Source organism: Hyla sarda, chromosome 7 (genome assembly GCF_029499605.1).
Source record: "Hyla sarda isolate aHylSar1 chromosome 7, aHylSar1.hap1, whole genome shotgun sequence".
NCBI classification, from domain to species: domain Eukaryota; kingdom Metazoa; phylum Chordata; class Amphibia; order Anura; family Hylidae; genus Hyla; species Hyla sarda.
Genome location: NC_079195.1, coordinates 137,909,268 through 137,932,953, shown reverse-complemented (window position 1 = coordinate 137,932,953; position 23,686 = coordinate 137,909,268). Strand labels below are relative to the sequence as shown.

The 23,686-nt window shown below is 41.9% G+C and overlaps 1 protein-coding gene across 4 annotated transcripts in view; it reads right to left on the bottom strand.

The window, feature by feature from the left end:
- Positions 1–1,095: 1,095 nt before the first annotated feature.
- Positions 1,096–23,686, bottom strand: part of LDB3 (LIM domain binding 3) — a 201,262-nt gene continuing 178,671 nt past the window's right edge. For all 4 annotated transcript variants that reach the window (XM_056530802.1, XM_056530803.1, XM_056530804.1 and 1 more), the window contains 2 exons: positions 7,380–7,495; positions 1,096–6,680 (listed from right to left, as the gene is read on the bottom strand). In XM_056530802.1, coding sequence (XP_056386777.1) covers positions 6,591–6,680; positions 7,380–7,495 — 206 coding nt within the window. In that variant the 3' untranslated portion in view covers positions 1,096–6,590. The remainder of the gene's footprint in view (positions 6,681–7,379; positions 7,496–23,686) is intronic.

The window sequence follows — 23,686 nt, the reverse complement described above, 5'->3', positions numbered from 1 at the left end:
ATACAATGCTAAAATATAACTTACAACCTATAAATAATGTAAATACATAAAAAAAAAAATGATTGAAAATAAGGGGGAGGGGGCTGCTCTATGGATTACACAGGATAACAGTTTCTTTAATAAAATGTCTACGACTATGTTGATTGATCTCAGAAGTACAGTTAGTTATAATTTGGCTACATTAATTTAATAAATATAATCTATAAAATATACATTTGTTTTCATAGGATGTGTTTGTTTTTACATGCAGATGTGTTACCATATTTCAGGAGCTGAAGCCTAAATCAGCTTAGTTGCAATCATTGTATGCTTCCAAAATAATAATGCCTATAAAAAGTACTCAGAAACTGTATTAACTCTATAAAAAGCAAGCTATAGTCTAGAAATATTTTCCTAAAATATTCTAAAAAAGGGCTTATCCCAAGATCCAAAGATATCCCCTGTCTACAGGATCTGATTAGTTGGGGCCTGACTGCTGGGGCCCATGTAATCTCACCAACAGAGGACAATTGTGCCCTAAACAAATACGCATGAGTGGCAAGAACTTTATTCATTCTCTATGTTGCTTCCAAACATTGCTCCATTATCAGGATTGGTGGGGGTCCCAGGATGCAGACCCCCACTGACCATCTGCCTATTCACTATCTTGTGGATATAGGTTGACTCTGGATCTTGGGATAATTCCTTTTACAGGGGTATTCCGGCCCTGAGACATCTAAGATGTCTCACCGCGGTGGTCCCGCCGCTGGGGACCCCCGCAATTTTGTGTTCGCCACCCACCTGTTTGAGCTGCGCGCCACGGTGCCAGCTCACAAACAGCCGGGTGGCGACCAGGGGGATGATGTATGGTAACGTCATGACTCCGCCCCTGTGTGACATCACCCCTTGCCCCCGCTATGCAAGTCTATGTGAGGAGGCATGACGGCCGTCAAGCCCCCTTCCATAGACTTGTCTAGCGGGGGGTGATGTCACACAGTGGCGGAGTCATGGCGTCACCATACTCCGGCCCCCTGGTCGCCACCCGGCTGTTTGTGAGCTGGCACTGCGGCGTGCAACTCAAACAGGTGGGTTGCAAACACAAGATTGTGGGGTCCCCAGTGGCGGGACCCCCGTGGTGAGACATCTTATCCCCTATCCTTTGGATAAGATCTCTCAGGGCCGGAGTACCCCTTTAATCTGGTGTGTAAGGCAAGGGCTTCATAGTACACAGAGTCACTGTAAGAACAAATTATTAGTAATACTTGCAGAAGACTTTTATGTTTCCAACTGGAAAAATAGATGCAAAGAACCATCACAAAAAGTCAGACCATAACAGCCTTTTTTTTTTTGGACTTTTTACAAGGTTGCTTTTAGCTTTTCCAATAGGAAACATTGAAGACGTCCACAAGTAATAGTAATTGTTCTGCAAATAATGGGCAACTCTGCATCACAAGAAGCCAGAGTTCACAAAATGTGTTTTGCTTTTTTCATGTAAAAAACTAATTGCATTGGAGCCAATGTCTAGGCAGGTGAAAAGTGTAGTATATTTTTCTCTTGCTCAACAAAGAGGCAGCAAGTGTTACTTGTAGATGTTTCCCAGAAAAAAATGTAAATAAAAAATAAAGCGTGACTATTAATTAAATAAGAAAATATGCTCTAGCTTTTGGACCAATGTGGACCAGTTGTGCAACTATTAGGGCTCATTCATATGAAGAACACGTTGTGAGTGATCTACTGTTGCTTCTATGCAGACAGTAATTTTTTAGCAGTTGTGTTCAGTTTACTAGAATGAATTTGAGACCTTAGGACACACATTGCTATAAATGGAGCCTTTCTAGAGTAATGCCAAACCTTTTATTCTTCCTGTAGGTCATTTGTTGAGTGACTTCTGTTTATAATAACGTGTTGCCAGATCTGAACACCGATACAGAACCCTGATAGACCATGTTATACCTTAGTGATGTCCATCGGGTGTTGTTGGTATTTTGATGTCAAGACTAGCACTGCATCTTTTTACTGTCAAGTGTCATGGAACTGCAGACTGTGGCTCTATGGAGCCTCTGAGAACAGTGTCAGAAGAGCCTTATTAATCTATCTCAACGCAATAAAAGCTCTTTTAAATAGTTCACATATGCAGTTGTTGGAGTGCAATATTATGATAATTCTAGAGTAAAATAGTCCATAGCTTGGCACATGTCCCAAAACTGCTAACAACTCTACAAGAGTGGAAAGCCTGCTTTGTGTATGGTTCCACACCATTCCACCTGGACCCCATTTATCAAGTAACTTGGCTTCAATAGAAACCAACTAGAGATGTCCAATTTTATCACCTAATTGTGGCCAATCGGACTCAGATCAGTACTCAGGTATAGTAACTGAATTTGTTACTACTAAAAAATGTGACTTTTCTGCTTATTTATCCACAAGCGTTTTTATAAAAAGCTGCACTACTCGTGACAAGACCACTGCCTTTAACTCTTAACTGTAGAAACTATAGTGAAAATGCCATTCTGGCATGATAACCCAACTCTAAATATACTAAACCATTCCCACACACACATACTGTAAATAAATCACAAAATATTTTCAAAATCTTCAATTCTCTTACTACAGCTGTCCTCAAAACTCTAGAAGGCACTCTTTGTGCATCTTGTGTTCTTATACATAGTTATGTAACAGTCATAATAATTTTATTCAGTTCAAAATATTTTAGTATCGCAATAAACTACAACAGAAAATATTAGGCAGAAACACAACAAACTGTCTTGGAAAACCAAGGCAGCCACTTTAAAGGCCTATCTACATCATATATCATTTAGTCTAAGCTACATGGGTGGTTTCTTGTGGCTACAGAAATTGCACTTAAAGGGGTACTCCGCTGCACACATCTTATTCCTTATCCAAAGGATAGGGGATAAGATATTAGATCGCAAGAGTCCTGTCATTTGGGTCAAGGAGAGAACTCCACTCCGTGCCCAATGGCTGGCGATTCAGGCCGCCATGAGCCCTCCATTCAAGTCTATGAGAGGAGGCATGATGGCTCTGTACTAGCCGTCCCGTATCCTCCCGTAGACGTGAATGGTGGGGGCATGGAGTGACTTCTCAAACATGGAAGCTGCAAGCTTCCATGTACCGTACGCTGTCGGCCCGGAGATCGCGGGGGTCCCTAGTGGAGCGACCCCCATGATCTAACATCTTATCCACTATCCTTTGGATAGGGGATAAGATGTCTGTGGCGGAGTACCCCTTTAAATGGGCACTGTCAGATTAAAAAATGTTTTATATGTTGTTACTGGTGAAAATTAAAGACCTATTGGTGAAAATCTCACCACTAGGGGGTCCCCATACCTATTGGGACACTAAACAGTTCTGCAGCATCATCAGGCTTGTCCATGAGTCATGGACATGAGATGACTCATGGACAAGGCTGCACGAGCAGACACACCAATCACCTTCCACCACCACAAGGGAGAGCCATGCCTCATTTCCCCTGAGAGGATTTCTAACACTGTGAACTAATAAAACAAGGTATTTTCTATAATAAATATAGGTGATAGAGGCATAAAAATTTGATGAACATGGTCAGGATTAGGTACTGAGTAACATAAATTTTTTTGTGTGAAATCTGACAGGTACACTTTAATGTCTTAGACTTGGAACTTTGACAGCCGAGTGGAGTCATGTGTAGTTCCAAACTAAGGATGGTCATGTCTGGCGATGTCTGTAGCATTACTGTGCTAGTATAAAGCATCCATGTAGCTTACCCTGGTATTTCTATTTATAGCACTGCACACCCATTAAACGGAGCCCACCAGGTTGAAAATGTAGCCTGATCTGCAGGCATCATATTATAGTGCAGTAGGATCTGAGCAGATTAATGTTTAATGCTGATATTGGATCCTCTATTTATTTTGGGTTTAAAAATCCAGTAAGCAGTCCTGCCCAGTATGCAAACCCATACAGGGAAGGAAATCCCTAAGAAGGACTGCCCACTGGACTCCTAAGCACAGAAAAATAATTGATTCAAACAATACATAATTTTTTCACAATAAATTATATATCAAATTGTTTGGCTCCTTCTGCTCTATAACATATTGTTCAGTGACTGAACTGAATTGTCAACATGACAAATTCCCTTTAAAAACCCAAATGACATCCAAGCCAACTAGTAAATTAACATTATCATAAAAGCTAAGCATTGTGAAAACAGTTTCAGAAATACAGATTTGTCATATCTGTAAGTAGTAAAAAAAAAAATCCAACTGTGCTTTTCTTCTCCCCCTAACATCAGCAGAATATAATATAAATGATAAGCTAAATGCACAACTATTTGTGTCAGCTATATATCTATATATAGGGGTTTCTTAATGCTACCCGTCCTTCCATTCTATATATTTCATAAATATAGGCCTATAAATAATTATTTTTCTAGTGTCCATTATAAACTTGTCAAACATTTTCTATATAATCACCATCTGTAGTTTTGGAGGAGAGGTGTCCTCAAAAATATAATACGAATGAGGTCCTCACCTTGCCCCAAATCGTGAGACCAACATCCATCCTGGGACATGAGGGTTCGGACCTTTGTGCCCTTCCCTTTTATAACTGTAGCATGAACCTGGATTGGTTCTTGTTTTCCTTGTTTGCCAACAGAGCAGAGCTTGGGACACCATAGGGAGATTTACAATGATCATAGACCCTGGGCTCAACCTTAATGTTGACTCTCTGCAACTCTGGCTGGACTTTGGCCCCATTCCTCTGGTGTATATACACTGTTCACAAAAATATAAAGATCTAAGCTTTTCTGAAATAGCATCAGATTCTTGTTGCAAAGCATACTAATACTTTTCCCAGATGTGATGTTTTTGCAGGGCAAGCCTATTCCCTGAAGCTATGAGCTACTCATCCCATCATACTTGACTTATTCCATTTCAATCTTACAATCTTTCTGCCATCCATTCCCTCCATATGTATACCTACGTTATCCTGATCCCTTAGTGCAGAATCACTTCACCATTGCAATGTGTAATGTACATTTTTATGTGGCTGAGGTGAGTGCCCCAGAATATTAGTCTATGATCCTATAGGGGTATGAACATGTATTATAAATGTTAAATTTTATGACTATGTTTTATTAATTGTCATTGTGATTTTTAACAGATTTTATATGTTCCTATATAACATCCTCCCAAGTTACATGAAGCTGAATAATGTTTTTCCAGTGTTGTCTAACACCCACAATTCCCTTTATAAGGGCGACCAAGAAAGGCTGTGAATCAGGCCTTCAAATGAACAGAAAGGTTTTATATCAAGCAAAAAGGTTTTCCAATAATCTGAAGAATCTTCTTGCTACTACCTGATCCTTCTTTTCTCACTGTGGAGCCTCTGCTTAGACATGGCCATCATTATAGTCAGGTAAAAGATTTAGGCCACCAAGGAATGCTTTTCGTATCACATTATATAAGGTATAAAGGAATATTGTGTATCAGTATTACAGTCTTTGGGGCATAACTGAAGTTGTTGTGGAGACATATTATAAATGTACATATGGGTGATGAATTCACAGGCTATAGTCATAACAGCCTCCTACTATTTTTTATAAAAAGTAGTGTCTTTACTTTGGACAATACTATTCTGACAATCAGACTGTACATTGGCTAATTCCCTCTGCTTAGAAAGGTGCTGGGGCCCATGATATAAACAGCGGAGCAGCACTTCCTTTTTTGGCCAGGATGCACTTCATTTATTTTAAAACCCTATCCACGGCAGCTCTAAAAATACCATACATCTGGTTGCTTGGCACTCTGCTTATTTTTCTGCTAGGACTGTAGCTCTGTGTTCAATCTCCCATTAGTATCATCAGAACAATAATCTCTCCACATACTTGTGCAGGGCTGCTACTTAGTCGAATACCTTGTGTTTAATAAACTCTTTTGGCGTCAAGACTATTTTCTGCAGCCTCAAAGTGTCTATCTAGGGCAGAGGATGTATACAAGGTCCTTGGTTTAGCACATTTTATGTAATCACTGTCACTCATGGACCCCCCAACCTAGCAGGTATCCTAACCAGATGTCATTCTGGGTATATCATAGACCTACAGCTGAATGGTATCACTAATATTCTTTCAATATTACACACTATTCTTTGTAATGAGCTTTCCAGAGAAGCGCAATGTTTTTTTCATTAGTCTTGGAAACATTCTAGTTTTTTTTTCAGTGTGTCTAAGGATAATGAATAAACCAGCAGAGACCAATACTACAGTAGTAGGAAAAGAGGCCAAATATCACTCCCACAATGCCGATTAACAGTAAAAAATAAATTATTTTATCATTCAAACTTCAAGGCCTTGGTGCAGGTTTGACGTAATGTTCTTGCCTAACAAAAACATCACATTCATGTGGCTACATACCAGTTAGTTCGGCTTTAAGTTTACATAGATTTCTAAAATTTCATGTATTGTGTTTTTTTTTTTCGTTTTTTTTTTTTCGCACAATTGTGTTATACAGATTTCAACTGCATTGTAGCATGCAGTACTTTTTAAAGTTACAACATTTGGTGTTATGACATTTTTGGGAGTTGTCAGTTCCCAGCATAAAATTTTGTTACACTCTTTAGACGTTGATAGCATGGGCATGTTTCTTGCACAGAGGTTTGTCCTTCTTGGAATAGAATGGCTGGCCTTCCAAATTAACATGGCAAACCTAGAATCCAATAACAAGAATTAATCTCTTTTTTTTCATGTATTTGAACAGGAAAAATGGATAAATGATTATACCTCACAATAAGATGTATATTATTCTACACTTTACACTTTAGAGCACGACTAGAATATCAGGGGCGCATGTGTTGAGGACCTCTGTGTCTATCACACAGCGGTCCCAACGTTGATGTAGAGAGGATAGATGTGGCGGCGGCAGGGCAGAACCCCCAGCTGACTAGGCTGATGAAGCATAGAAAAGCTCATGTATGGATTTTGTATGGCTTCATTGCATTTGTTATCAACAGTGCTGCCATGGTAGTAGTCTGGGGGGGGGGGGGGTCAAAAATTGGTGACAGTTGCCCTTTAAATAGACATTTTATACATTGTATGGGCATAAATATGGGCATTGTAGGGATGTAGTATTGCTCTATGACTACACTGCATTTGCGTGGAGGAAACAGGAGGGCATGGATCTAAGTGTTTAATAAGGCCGCATTAATATAATGATTAGTGCCTCCGATGCACAGATAAGATTTTTAAAGCTAAAGCAAATTGGCTGCAATAGTATCTGCATGGCGAGGTACAGGCAGGCACGGACTCTTTTACTCCTATGGTTGACATGGACTCAATTGAAGTCAGCTACTGACTACTTGTTTAATCAATTCTGAAAGCAAATGCAAACAGTGATGGATGTACTCACAGCACAGATAAAGCAGGTATCATGCCAAGTGTGTCCAAGGGCCTCAATGAATTTGTCTCCTGCTTCAACAGGAAAATCACATCCATGGCATTTTGTACTGAACAGAGTAACGTAATCTGCAAAACACAATGCATAGATTTACCATAACTATAATTCACCCTTCATGGTCTTAACAAAATATGGTAACCAATAATATGTATAAAATTTATAATACATTTTTTTTTATGAATAGGATATACAATGTCTGATAATACACTCCTACAAGAATCAATGACATACATCTACAATCTGAATAGTATATGTTTGCAAAAGCCCCTGTATTAAGACCTGTAGAAAGTGCTGTTATCTTGTATATTTTTTAGATTTAGATTACATCAAGAAAAGTGCAAAACTGTCTTAAAAGTTCTGACATAATACACCCTGGTAGAGATGGCTGCACAACTTGGCATGCAGTTATGTCTCAGGCAAATATGTACATGAGTACAGGTGTGGTATGATGAGACACTGGGTCTTGCCATGAGAGGGTGTAAAAGTGCTTCCCCTGCTGCTCTATAAAAAAGGCTCTCAATATTTTTGGGTAGTTTACCTGCCCCTCAGCTCATCACTGGCCAAGGCGGGACATCGCCATGGGCAGTGATTTGCTGCAGTATGACATCTGGGCCCTGATGTCACTTTGGGCCCAAGCATCACGATTTCTGGAAGGAAGAGAATCGCAGCCAGGACCAGAGATACACAGCAGAGGCACCACGGGAACACTGGAGGTAAGTAAAGGTTTTTTTGACATTTTTTTTTATAACATGTGCAATGGCTTAAGTTGTGAACCTTGTCCTCCCATATTACTGGATGACCCTTTAAAAAAAAAAGTGAAATGCATCTGTGACATTTATTCGGGGGGGATTAATCAAAATCTGTGCAAAGAAAAAGTTAAATAATTGCCCATAGCAACCAATTTTATTTCTTGCTTCTTTCATTTTTTAAGAGGACTGTGAAAAATAAAAGAAGCAATTTATTTATGGTAAAATGTTAAAATTACTCAAAAAAAGCTTAAAAAGGTTAGTATAAAAGCCATATATATATTAACATAATTTACATAAAGACAATACATTATCTGAAAGTGTTATATTGTCTGTAATGACTGACAGAATATAAATAATTGCCATTTGTGCTTTCATTACTAATGCACCATGAGTGTTTAGATTACAAGAACGGCTTCCGTCTCACAAAGAGCTGCACATTTAGGTGCCACAAGTGACGGATTTCAGTGCTATTGTTTTGCTTTATTTACTTCTCCTCACCCTCATGTCTGCCTTGACTTTCTTTACAAAGCCAGACTAGGCTTTCATGGTAGATTACCTTTTAAATACATAAGTTAAGTTAAGCAAAACGATCATTGCAGCTGGTGAGCTGTTAAGACTGGTTTCTTACAAAGGACTTCCTTCTACAGGTTATGGAACTGTCAACATTGAGAAACATGAAGAGTTGCTAAAATCAAAGCTGTGGGAAACTCTTGTATTGTATCTCACGCAGGATCTCCACATTTTCTGACAAAGGTTTACTTTTCTCAAATCATATTTTTTCCCTTAAAATAGGACTGACGAAGATGAAAGAACACTTTTCTGGGAGCAAATAAAATATATGTGATAAATATTCTCTAGAACAAGGGCTTATCAAACTTTCTATTCTGTGGCCTCGACAGCCAGAATATTTTGATGCCGGGACCTAGTCCGTAGTTAAAGTCTATCCCAAACTTTAAAAAAAGAACTTGGATTTAGGGCTTGTTCACACGGGTGGATCCACAGCATATTTTACATTGTGGATCCGCCGAGGATGGACCCCCTAAAGTGTGCCTCCATATGTGCCTGCTCGGAGCAGCAATCCGCCGCTTTGAGAAGACACACTGCTGCAATGTGCCAGTCACAGCGCACATGTGTGGTGTACTCACTCATGGCAACTCCCCCTGGCTCCCCGAGCTAGGCCAAGTGCAGCAGCCATGTGTGCGAGTACACCGTGCCTGTGTGCGGCAAATCGCACATTGCAGCAATGTGTCTGCCTGTAGCTGCGGATTGTCGCTCCAAACAGCCACATCTGAGACACACTATAGGGGTCCATTGTCGGCAGATCCGCGGCATAAAATACGCTGTGGATCCGCCCGTGAGAATGAGCCCTTAGCCTCTTAACCCCTTAAGGACGCAGGACGTAAATGTACGTCCTGGTGAGGTGGTACTTAACGCACCAGGACGTACATTTACGTCCTAAGCATAACCGCGGGCATCGGAGCCCGTGTCATGCGCGGCTGATCCCGGCTGCTGATCGCAGCCAGGGACCCGCCGGCAATGGCCGACGCCCGCGATCTCGCGGGCGTCCGCCATTAACCCCTCAGGTGCCGGGATCAATACAGATCCCGGCATCTGCGGCGGTTCGCGATTTAAATGAACGATCGGATCGCCCGCAGCGCTGCTGCGGGGATCCGATCATTCATAACGCCGCACGGAGGTCCCCTCTCCTTCCTCCGTGCGGCTCCCGGCATCTCCTGCTCTGGTCTGTGATCGAGCAGACCAGAGCAGGAGATGACCGATAATACTGATCTGTTCTATGTCCTATACATAGAACAGATCAGTATTAGCAATCATGGTATTGCTATGAATAGTCCCCTATTGGGACTATTCAAGTGTAAAAAAAATGTAAAAAAATGTAAAAGTAAAAGTAAAAAAAAAGTGAAAAATCCCCTCCCCCAATAAAAAAGTAAAACGTCCGTTTTTTCCTATTTTACCCCCAAAAAGCGTAAAAAACATTTTTTATAGACATATTTGGTATCGCCGCGTGCGTAAATGTCCGAACTATTAAAATAAAATGTTAATGATCCCGTACGGTGAACGGCGTGAACGAAAAAAAATAAAAAAAAAGTCCAAAATTCCTACTTTTTTAATACATTTTATTAAAAAAAAATTATAAAAAATGTATTAAAAGTTTTTTATATGCAAATGTGGTATCAAAAAAAAGTAGAGATCATGGCGCAAAAAATGAGCCCTCATACCGCCGCTTATACGGAAAAATAAAAAAGTTAGAGGTCATCAAAATAAAGGGATTATAAACGTACTAATTTGGTTAAAAAGTTTGTGATTTTTTTTAAGCACAACAATAATATAAAAGTATATAATAATGGGTATCATTTTAATCGTATTGACCTTCAGAATAAAGAACACACGTCATTTTTACCATAAATTGTACGGCGTGAAAACAAAACCTTCCAAAATTAGCAAAATTGCGTTTTTCGTTTTAATTTCCCCACAAAAATAGTGTTTTTTGGTTGCGCCATACAGTTTATGATATAATGAGTGATGTCATTACAAAGGACAACTGGTCGCGCAAAAAACAAGCCCTCATACTAGTCTGTGGATGAAAATATAAAAGAGTTATGATTTTTAGAAGGCGAGGAGGAAAAAATGAAAACGTAAAAATTAAATTGTCTGAGTCCTTAAGGCCAAAATGGGCTGAGTCCTTAAGGGGTTAAGCTGAGTGTAAGAGAAGCAGCAAGAGGAGTCAATTATGTTACTTAGGCTGAATTCACATCTTATACCTGTATCTTGGTGGTATACGTCAGAAACGTATAAAAAAAATTGTTGACAGCATACACCGCAGTTTACTGACACTGGCCTTTATGTAGTCAGTTAGTAACTACATTTAGGCCATTTCCAAGTATATATGTTTATTTAGCAGTAACCCATTGTCACATCCTGCCCTCCGGTCAGGACTGTACGGAGTGCAGGATGGCCGTGCAGCTGGCCGTGAGCACTCCCCTTCTGTCTCTTCTCCAGCTCGCGGGTCTGGGATTCGCATCGCGGGACGTGCCCGCATGCGAGTCCCAGCCTGTCTCTCACCTCCGTGCTCTCCTGCTTCCTCCGTCCTTCCTCAGGGCCGACGCGCGTGCCCCCGCCTCCTAGGGCATGCGCGCCGGAGCTCTAACATTTAACGAGCCAGTGCGCCCGTAATTATGTTTTGCACCTTGTTTTTTTTATCAATACCTGCACCTCCCACACACCCCTGCCGGATCTTTGTTGCCCTAGTGCCAAGAGAAAGCGTATTCTGTGTTACCTTGCCGTTTTCCAGACCCTTTCATTCTGTTACCTGACCTTGCTCCTTGCTGCCTGCCTATAGACCTCCTGCCATGTTCCTGTCTAGGCACCTGCCAGCCCTGTCCTCCTGCTATGATGTTGTCTTTGGTGGGATTTGGCCCCCCAGACCCCAGTACTGCATGGCAACAGTGCTAACCACTGAGCCACCCCCCCCCCCCAGCCATTCCTCTCCAATGTCTCAAAATGGTCCACAGCCACATGGGTTGAGAAATTCTACTCTAGATGATTTCTGTGAAACACTGCAAAGTTTCATTGTTGTAATAAAGGAGCCTAATTTGTTTTATTCTACCTGTGGTTTGGGCAGCATAAAATGCCATTCACATTTGATGCTGTGTTCTACTACAGTCATGGCTGTAAATGTTGACACCCCTGAAAATTTTTCAAGAAAATGTTGGCACGCTTGAAATGCTTCTAGAAAATGAAGTATTTCTCACAGAAAAGGATTGCAGTAACACATGTTTTGGTATTCACGTTTATTCCCTTTGTGTGTGTTATGATTCGGCTAGCTGGATGTGGATCCTCTGTGTCAGCGAGGGATTGGCATGGACCGTGTCGGTGGACCGGTTCTAGGTTGCTACTGGTATTCACCAGAGCCCGCCGCAAAGCGGGATGGTCTTGCTGCGGTGGAAGCAACACGGTCGTATCCACTGGCAACGGCTCAACCTCGCTGACTGCTGAGAAGGCGTGGGACAGAAGGACTAGACAGAGGCAAGGTCAGACGCAGCAGAAGGTCGGGGCAGGTGGCAAGGTTCGTAGTCAATGGCGATAGCAGAAGATCTGGAACACAGGCTTTGGACAACACTAAACGCTTTCTCTGGCACAAGGCAACAAGTTCCGGCCAGGAAGGGAAGGGGAAGTGAGGTTATAGAGACAGGGAGCAGGTGGAAGCTAGTTAGACTGATTGGGCCAGGCACCAATCATTGGTGCACTGGCCCTTTAAATCTTAGAGAGCTGGCGCGCGAGCGCCCTAAGGAGCGGAGCCGCGCGCGCCAGGACGTGACAGCCGGGGACCGGGACAGGTGAGTGACTTGGGATGCGATTCGCGAGCGGGCGCGTCCCGCTATGCGAATCGCATCCCCGCCGGCAGTGTCAGTGCAGCGCTCCCGGTCAGCGGGTCTGACCAGGGCGCTGCAGAGAGAGGAACGCCGCGAGCGCTACGGGGAGGAGCAGGGACCCGGAGCGCTCGGCGTAACAGTGTGTATTGGAAGTAAACCAAAAAAGGGAGGAAAAAAAGCTAATTGCACATAATGTCACACTAAACTCCAAAAATGGAATGGACAAAATTATTGGCACCCTTAACCAAATATTTGGTTGCACACACTTTGAAAAAAATAACTGAAATCAGTCACTTCCTATAACCATCAATAAGCTCCTTACACCTCTCAGCTGGAATGTTGGACCACTCTTCCTTTGCAAACTGCTCCAGGTCTCTCTTATTAGAAGGGCACCTTTTCCCAACAGCAATTTTAAGATCTCTTCACAGGTGTTCAATGGGATTTAGATCTGGACTCATTGCTGGCCACTTCAGAACTCTCCAGTGCTTTGTTGCCATCCATTTCTGGGTGCTTTTTGACGTATGTTTGGGGTCATTGTCCTGCTAGAAGACCCAAGATCTCGGACGCAAACCAAGCTTTCTGACACTGGGCTGTACAGTGCGACCCAAAATCCGTTGGTAATCCTCATGAGATTTCATGATGTCTTTCACACATTCAAAGCACTCAGTGCCAGAGGCAGCAAAACAACCCTAAAATATAATTGAACCTCCACCCTATTTCCCTGTAGGTACTGTGTTCTTTTCTTTTTAGGCCTCATTCCGTTTTCGGTAAACAGTAGAATGATGTGCTTTACCAAAAATCTCTATCTTGATTTCATCTGTCCACAAGACTATTTCCCAGAAGGATTTTGGCTTACTCAAATTCATTTTGGCAAAAATTTAGTTTAACTTTTTTATGTTTCTGTGTCAACAGTGGGGTCCTCCTGGGTCTCCTGCCATAGCGTTTCATTTCATTTAAATGTCAACGGATAGTTCGCGCTGACACTGATGCTCCCTGAGCCTGCAGGACAGCTTGAATATCTTTGGAACTTGTTTGTGGCTGCTTATCAACCATCCGGACTATCCTGCGTGACACCTTTCATCAATTTTTCTCTTCGGTCCACGCCCAGGGTAATTAGCCACAGTGCCATGGGTTTCAAACTTCTTGATAATGTTGCACACTGTGGACAAAGGCAAATCTAGATCTCTGAAGATGGACTTGTAACCTTGAGATTGTTGATATTTTTCCATAATTTTGGTTCTCTTCTCCTCTTTCTGTTGTCCATGCTTAGTGTGGCACACACTGACTCACAATACAAAGACTAAGTGAACTTCTCTCCTTTTTTTATATTGCCCACACCTGTTACTTGCCCCAGGTGGTTTTAAAGGAGCATCACATGCTTCAAACAATCTCATTTTTCCGCAATTTTGAAAGGGTGCCAATTTTGTCCAGCCCATTTTTGGAGTTTGGTGTGACATTATGTCCAATTTGCTTTTTTCCTCCCTTTTTTGGTTTAGTTCCAATACAAACAAAGGGAATAAACGTGTGTATAGCAAAACATGTGTTACTGCAATCATTTTCTGTGAGAAATACTTCACTTTCTAGAAACATTTCAGGGGTGCCAACATTTACGGCCATGACTGTATTTATTTGTATTGATTTAACAGCATGAAATCTGCAACACAGTGCTAATGAATGTACCCTTAACATATAACTACTATTAACACTTTTAAAATTCTGGGAACTCAATAGTCCATTACTAAAGGGAGCGATCTACAGATTTGGGACTGCTGGCAAATTCATAGACTGCTTGCTTTAGCAGCGGCCTACAGAGTCGATGGGATTTTTAAAAGTGTCCCCCGTCACCGCAACAATATTATGGTGAAAGAATTGTTTCACTTGTCTAAAACTTATTCCGGTTTGTTTATCATTGTCACTAAAATAATAACTTTCAGAATTTCCCATGTAAAGGAATGATACAAATTTAATTGGCAATTTTGATCATAGATAAAGAAGCACTAATATTTTTTGCACACGTTAATGCAGTTTCATCCTGGGTCAGCTACCTCCATACATTTCATTGTTACAGCGGGGTCATGCGAACCCACCAGAAAATGACATGTTCTACTGTGTAAAAGAAAGTAGGTTATCCTGTGTGGCTGACCTCCTGTGAACTACAGGATTATATTATCACCTATCAGATCCCTCTGTCCGCTTAAAGACCTATTCCCTCCCCACCAAGCTCTGCTCTCCTTGTTCTTCTATATCTTCTATGTCCCCCATACCTAGCATACTGATGAAGATATAATTCCCTTAGTCAATGAACAAAGACTACAGTGATATAGTTAATGAGTCTATACTATAATAAGCTGCAAAATTATAACCTAACTCCCAAAAAACACTGTCTGTCTCTGTGCTCAGGTTTAGAGATGAGCGAATTTACAGTAAATTCGATTCGTCACGAACTTCTCGGCTCGGCAGTTGATGACTTATCCTGCATGAATTAGTTCAGCTTTCAGGTGCTCCGTGGGCTGGAAAAGGTGGATACAGTCCTAGGAAAGAGTCTCCTAGGTCTGTATCCACCTTTTCCAGCCCATGGGAGCACCTGAAAGCTGAACTAATTTATGCAGGATAAGTCATCAACTGCCGAGCCGAGAAGTTCGTGACAAATCGAATTTACTGTAAATTCGCTCATCTCTACTCAGGTTCTCTAATTTGTTCTATGAGATGCAGCTTGACACTACTCCCCCCTGCCACCTGCCTACAAGCCTGACAGGGAGAAACCTTTCACAGGGGGACAGGCTAAAGCTTCATCCCCTAGTAATTCAATAATATTTTAAAGTGTGACAGAGGTTTTCTGTCATTGATCTATAACTTGACGCACTTGGGAAGGACCTAGAACAGAGCAAGTGCAGTAATAAGATTCTGCCCCATCTGTCTCTGCAAAGTCAGATGCATCATAAATGTAGGCTGCTTTAGGAGAGCCATATTAGAGTGAAAAAAAGAATCAAGATGATATACAACCCATAAATGGTGCATCAACTACAATTAAAAGGCACCAGGCATATACAAGAACCTCTACATTATTCTTCGAGAATAGACTGTTCTACACTATATAGATCTCGAATCTGGAGTGCTTCATTAATACCTATTGTCACATTAACAAGTGGATTGGAAAGGAATAAATAGACTTCTTATAATTATGCTGGCACGGTCTCTTTTCTTGCATATCATGTATACATATTTATCTTATGAGATAAAATGTTGCTGCAGACACTAAAATCTGAATGTAATTTTGTAAGGCTGCTTTTACACTATAAAAATTCATCCGTACTGAATGTCCGTCATAAAAATCTTGAGAAAACGTCCTTTAAACAGCTGTTAGAAATTCCCTAACGGCCATTAGAAAATACCATTATAGTCTATATGATTTGTCTAATAGCCGTTTTAACCCATTATCCCCCGTTATTTATAACGGCCATTATTTTGTGAAGGGTGAATGAACGGAAGAAATAGTGCATGCGCTATTTCTCCCGTTACTATCGCCCGTCACAAAATAACAGCCGTTATTAATAACAGGCAATAACGGGTTAAAACGGCTATTAGAAAAATCCCATAGACTATAATGTTTTTTTCTAACGGCTATTTAACTGCTGATTTTCAAGATTTTTATGACGGACGTTCATTACAGATGAATTTTTATAGTGTGAAAGCAGCCTAGGTGCTAAATATAAGCATAAACAGTAAGTAATCTATATATATAAAAAGAGAAGGCCTGACTGCTGAATTTTTTCACAGGTGTTGTTTTTAAGGCTAAGTCTCCACTTGGTTTTTTGTCCTGCGTTTTTAAACGGAAAAATCGCCAGTGCAATGTACGTCATCATGCGTTTTTTCTGGCGTTTTTTCCGGTGATTTTTTCATTTGTATGGAAATTGAATCTTGGCGTTTTTTTTTTTTTGGTACCCAAAATTTGTTGGGTACCAAAAAAAAAAAGGATGCAGCAGTAATGGAAAAAAAAAATATTAAATGCAATGTATATATTTTATAACCCAATTTTTATTATTTTTTAATAAAGTGTGTGTGTTTCACTTTTTTTTCTCAATTTTTTAATTTTTTTATGTAGTATTACTACTCCCAGCATGGAACAGACTGTTCCATGATGGGAGTGGTAGTACCTGTACTATAGACATATCGTCCCGGGTGTCAGTCCTGACACCCGATGCGATGGTCCATAATATAGCAGAGAAGCGAGTGGGTCTATACAGCGCTCGCCTCTCCGCACTATACAGTGATGTCAATAGAAATTCATATCACTCCGGCCACTTCATATTTTCCGCCCAGAGCTGTGATTGGCCGGATGGTTGCAGCCAATCACAGCTCTGAGGAAAAGATGAATGAATGAGGGGCCCGGAGTATAGTGCAGAGCAGGGATGTGAGCGATGTATACAGCCGCTCCATCTCTACTATAGACAGGACGATCACAGCGGATGTCAGTAGTGATACCCGCTGCGATCTGTTCTTATCTGCAAGTACTACTACTCCCAACATGGAGCACACACTGCTCCATGTTGGGAGCTGTAGTACCTGCATTTTACAACCATTAGTAGTATTACCACTTACCGTGGGGTGGTCTGGATTCTTGCCTCCATCTCATCTTCTGTATATTTACTAATCATAGCCCCAGTAAGGGGTTTTGATATCTATTTACAATCACAAATGATCCTAATACCCCGATTGTGGGATGTCCATAGATACACCAATCTTGGATCAGAACAATGCATCTTTGATAGCATTGTCCCTACACCAGGTTCATTTGCATATTGACACCCTCTGTCAATTGCGACAATGACAGTTATACATGAGTGACAGTCAGCTATGCCTCGGTTTCTCGCCATCTATAGTCTGTATCCAGAATAATTGAATTCCTCCATTCCTTACCTGTTCTTCTACTGTTTAATTAATACGCCTACAGACATCGGCATCTGTTACTTGACAATGACAGCGCGGCGTGTCTTTGTTTACATGCGATCACACGCCCCTTTTGGCGTCATAGGGGCGGTGCGCGCCGCGCTGCATATAAGCAGAATAGCCGACGGATATGACGTCAGACGCCTTCGCTCCCCACACGAGGAGAGAGCGGCCGGACAACTCCGGCTCCCGCTGATAGCGGGACTGCGCCTGCATACAGTTTACAATTCGGCCAACCGTGAGTAATTATACACTATCAGTGTTTAGTGTGGGGCTTTCTTTTCAGGTCCGTTCCCTCAAAATGGTCTTTTTTTCTCTTATAGGTGGACCTGGTTTATGCCGACTGCATCATATCTCTGTGTGCATAAGTGACCCTAGGGACAGCTTTCTTCTTCCCCACAGGAATAAACACCTTGCATACATTATATCTTGCAGGTTTTATTAGGGATAGAAATTTTTTTCAGGCTCCTGGGTCACTGTATTTATTTATACTTTATGCTATGGATGTCATTGCATACTTAATTGACTCCTCTATTTTGCATATATAGAGATGTACCTTTCTCTTAACAGTTGTTGGATATGGATGACTGAATATACATATCATATCCTCTCGGTCATTGATTTATTCTTTTGTTTATACCCCCTGAGGACCCCCGCTATATACAAGCGAGCAGAAACGCGTTGGGTTATTTGATTACTATACTCTATAGGTGTGCAACTAAACTGCACCCTCTAGTGAGAGGTGACTCGGGACTGGCTGGGCCCTGCAGAGTCCCGAACACACCTTGTTAATGTCTTTTATTAGACCGAGATAATCATACTTTTGTCATAACACTAGACACTTGTTAATATCTTTAATTTGACATTAAAAGTTAAGTTTTATAGAGCACATCCTGGACACTGGTAGTCCTATATTTCATATTATTTATGCTGGATGGAACAACCGATACTAGGGGCACCGCGTAGATCCCCCTTTAATGTTTTACGTCTATGTGTATTTTTCTGAATATTTATAAATGGCAGGTTTTATCAATACCGTTTTGGATACTAATGGCTGGGTAACAGAGGCTAGAGACGTCTTTTCAGAGAACAACTTCACACAACCTAAATATACACCGTCCATACGATCTGCATTCAGAGAGCTCACGAACCTTTATAAACAGCATCTTACCTCTTTCTGGGAGATTCAAGGTTTCGAAAGCTACCTGAAGAATAACATAGTTCCTAGAGGATTGAGGGTACCAATTTTGCCCTCAAGACGTCTTAGAACTCCTGCAGTTTTAAACAAATGGGAGGCAGAGGCGACAGCCTCTTCCCTACGATTTATGACTATTCTCTTGGAAGCAGAGAAACTTAATTTAGAACAACTAACTAACAAACTACAAGAACAAAAAGAAGTGGTGTTGAGATTTAAAACAGACCCTGATTTTGCTAATAAAGAATCACAATTACAGTCCCAAATAGAGAAATATCAATATTTGATTAAACAACGTAAGCACACCCAATTTATCCGAGATCTGGCTGACTTCAAAGAAAATAGGGTATACAGTGTGTTGGAGAAAAATACCCAATCAAGAGACACAGAAACTGACCTTACTTCCTCTGACACAGATCAATCGGAGGGGGGATCACAATCTCGTAAAAAAAGGCCCCTATAGAGGTACTGGGAGGAACAAGAGAGGAAGGGGGAGAGGAGAGTCCAGGGGAGCCTATAATAATTATATACCACCAGATCCCAGGGGCTCATACCCTCACCACACTCCACCATGTGGCTCTACTCAACAATTATCCTCTGCACCCTCTCCTTTTTTAGGGAACAATCAGAGAGATCCGTACCAACTTCGCGAACCTCCACCTCGCAGACCTCAATACCGACACTAACTAACTCTGTACAAACCCAAGTCATTAATCTGTCTAGTGTCTCCATCTCTGAATTTCAGACGCAAGTCCTTTTAAAGGGCCTCTCATTTGTTCCCTCAGTCAACCATGACCCTTTTGAATGGACTAAAGATCTACATCTATTTGCCAGAAAATTAAAATGGCACAAGTTCTTTAAAATGAAAGACAAAAGAGCTTGTGTAGATCATGGTTTGACTGAGGATGAACTTGAAGTCGCCAGACAATTAGCTGGACTAATGGATGAGGGCGAGCGAATAGAAGGTGAGGGACCCTTTACGGACATTAGGCCTAAAAGTAAACTGTTTCCCCCTGTATCCGATACGTCGTGTATAGATGTATTCCTGGAATTAGTTCTGAGGGACCTCAGAACAGTTCCCACGAGGAGGGGATACAGGGACAACCTTTCATTCATGGAGAGACGAGCCCTGTCTGAACTCCAGCACAATGATAAACTTATCATAAAAGCGTCTGATAAGGGCGGTAATATCGTCCTTATGGACAAATCCAAATATGTACTGATGGCCAAAAGACTTTTAGATGACAGAGACACTTACGAGATCCTTCCCTCTAATCCGACGTCAGCCTACTGTAGAGAACTTAATGTGATCCTCAAAATAGCCCTTGAAAAGCGCCTCATAGACAAAAAAGAATTTGAATATCTATCACCTACCGCTCCCACGATCCCCACGTTTTACGCCCTTTCCAAAATTCACAAAGGCCTGTTACCACTTAAAGGCCGCCCTATAGTGTCAGGCGTGGGAAGTGTTACGCAAAACGTGGGGATCTATATTGACAAGGTTCTTCGGCAATTCGTATTCAGCTTACCCTCACACTTGAGGGATACGATGGATTTGCTGAAACGCATTGAGGGGATCACTGTCAACAATAATACTCTGATGGCTAGTGTAGATGTCGAGGCTTTATACTCGTCCATCCGCCATACAGTGGGCCTACACGCGGTTGAATACTATCTCAGTACACGGGGATCCCAGTTCCAAGAGCATAACCAGTTAATACTTCAGTTGTTACATTTTACTCTTACAAGAAATTACTTTCTGTTTCAAGGTCGCTTCTTCCACCAGCTCAGGGGCACCGCGATGGGGAGCCCCTGTGCCCCCAGTTACGCGAACCTTACCCTGGGCTGGTGGGAGGCGACCACTTTGTTTTGTGATGAGCGGGAACACTTTAGTGACTTAGCCATAATTTGGCTGAGGTATATTGACGACGTGTTTGTTCTGTGGAACGGGACTAGAGATGATTTTTCCCGATTAATACAATCTCTTAATCAAAACAGTCTGGGACTGCTCTTTACTCACGAGATTCAGGATAAAGAATTGGCATTCCTGGACATCAAGATATTCATTGATAGTGACCATACCTTGCAGAGTACAATTTTTCACAAAAAAACATCCACTAACAGCCTCTTGAGGTGGGAGAGCTGCCACCCGGGCCCCCTCAAAAGGGGGATCCCCAAGGGGCAGTTCTTCCGCCTCAGGAGGAACTGTTCAAGAACCCAGGACTTTCAGGTGGAGGCCCAAGATATGATTACAAGATTCAGAGATAGAGGCTATCCACAATACATTATAAAACAGGCATACAGAGAGGCAGCATCCAGACCACGCACGGAACTACTAACTCCTAAAACAAGAGAATCCAATCACTCACATCAAGCGAGAATAATTGGAACTTTTGATAAAATGGCTGCTCCAATACGGGAGATTATCTCCCGCCATTGGGAAATTCTAAGAATGGACACTGATCTCCTTGACTTGGTAGGCACTAAACCTCAGATAACTTATAGACGAGGTAAAAGCTTGGGAGACCTTTTGGTACATAGTCATCTTTCCACTAATGACACTCAGGCACATACTTGGCTTAATAGTTCTAAACCTCCACAGGGGTGTTTCCAATGCGGACATTGTCGTGCATGCCAATATGTCTTGAAAAGTACCACAGTTCCACAGTCTTCGATCAAAATCAAACAATTTATGAATTGCTCTTCTACAGGTGTCATCTATGTAGTTGTGTGTACCTGCCCGCTTCTTTACGTAGGAAAGACCATTCGCCCTTTTAAAAAAAGAATTTTGGAACATGTGGGCGATATACGCAATGCACGAGACACCCCGGTGGCAACACATATTATAGAAGTACACAGAGGAGACCTGAGCCAGATTAAATTTATAGCAATCGAAAAACTAACTCCCTCTGTACGTGGAGGCAACCTGGACAGGTTGATCCTACAAAAAGAATGTAGGTGGATATACCACCTAGATTCGTTATCTCCCAGAGGTTTAAATGAGCAGCTCCATTTTGCATGTTTTTTATAATTTATACTTCTTCCCCACGGGTGTATTCCAGGTAGTTAGGGACGACCGTAGCTGGTCTGACAGGAGTCAACTATCACCCGAACCCTATAATCCATAGGGCCTAACAGTTACAGTCTAGGAGGTTCCTGTGCGGGACCGCCCTTTTTAGGGCGGCCACCCCGCCTAGGTTTAGGGACTGATTACAGGGCTTACTAGGGCGAGTTCAGGATCCCTAGGGCCCCGCTATCCCCACTCCCTCCCTATAGACAGTTAGGATCGGCCCTCCCTCTCCCCCCCCCTATCCAACCTTACCTTACCCTCACCCCCTATTTGAGGGTTATTTTACAACCATTAGTAGTATTACCACTTACCGTGGGGTGGTCTGGATTCTTGCCTCCATCTCATCTTCTGTATATTTACTAATCATAGCCCCAGTAAGGGGTTTTGATATCTATTTACAATCACAAATGATCCTAATACCCCGATTGTGGGATGTCCATAGATACACCAATCTTGGATCAGAACAATGCATCTTTGATAGCATTGTCCCTACACCAGGTTCATTTGCATATTGACCCCCTCTGTCAATTGCGACAATGACAGTTTTACATGAGTGACAGTCAGCTATGCCTCGGTTTCTCACCATCTATAGTCTGTATCCAGAATAATTGAATTCCTCCATTCCTTACCTGTTCTTCTACTGTTTAATTAATACGCCTACAGACATCGGCATCTGTTACTTGACAATGACAGCGCGGCGTGTCTTTGTTTACATGCGATCGCACGCCCCTTTTGGCGTCATAGGGGCGGTGCGCGCCGCGCTGCATATAAGCAGAATAGCTGACGGATATGACGTCAGACGCCTTCACTCCCCACACGAGGAGAGAGCTGATAGCGGGACTGCGTCTGCATACAGTTTACAGTTCGGCTAACCGTGAGTAATTATACACTATCAGTGTATAGTGTGGGGCTTTCTTTTCAGGTCCGTTCCCTCAAAATGGTCTTTTTTTCTCTTATAGGTGGACCTGGTTTATGCCGACTGCATCATATCTCTGTGTGCATAAGTGACCCTAGGGACAGCTTTCTTCTTCCCCACAGGAATAAACACCTTGCATACATTATATCTTGCAGGTTTTATTAGGGATAGAAATTTTTTTCAGGCTCCTGGGTCACTGTATTTATTTATACTTTATGCTATGGATGTCATTGCATACTTAATTGACTCCTCTATTTTGCATATATAGAGATGTACCTTTCTCTTAACAGTTGTTGGATATGGATGACTGAATATACATATCATATCCTCTCGGTCATTGATTTATTCTTTTGTTTATACCCCCTGAGGACGCCTGCTATATACAAGCGAGCAGAAACGCGTTGGGTTATTTGATTACTATACTCTATAGGTGTGCAACTAAACTGCACCCTCTAGTGAGAGGTGACTCGGGACTGGCTGGGCCCTGCAGAGTCCCGAACACACCTTGTTAATGTCTTTTATTATACCGAGATAATCATACTTTTGTCATAACACTAGACACTTGTTAATATCTTTAATTTGACATTAAAAGTTAAGTTTTATAGAGCACATCCTGGACACTGGTAGTCCTATATTTCGTACCTGCATTAATAGACAGATCACAGCGAGTGTAACTTCTGACACCCGCTGCGATCTGTCTAGTAATACAGCTCCCAGCATGAGGCAGAGTGTGCTCCATGTTGGGAGTAGTAGTAGCTGCAATTATGGAAAGATCACGGCGGATGTCACTAGTGACACCCGCTGTGATCCTCCTGTATAATGTATGGATGCGGCCGGCGCTCTTCTATGGTCCCCTGCACGGACGTATATATACACATGTTCCTATTTCTCATAGAGAGCTGTGACTGGCTGGAACCATCTGGCCAATCACAGCTCTGCGGGAAATATGAATAAGTGTAAATATACGTCAGGGCAGGGACCATAGAAGAGC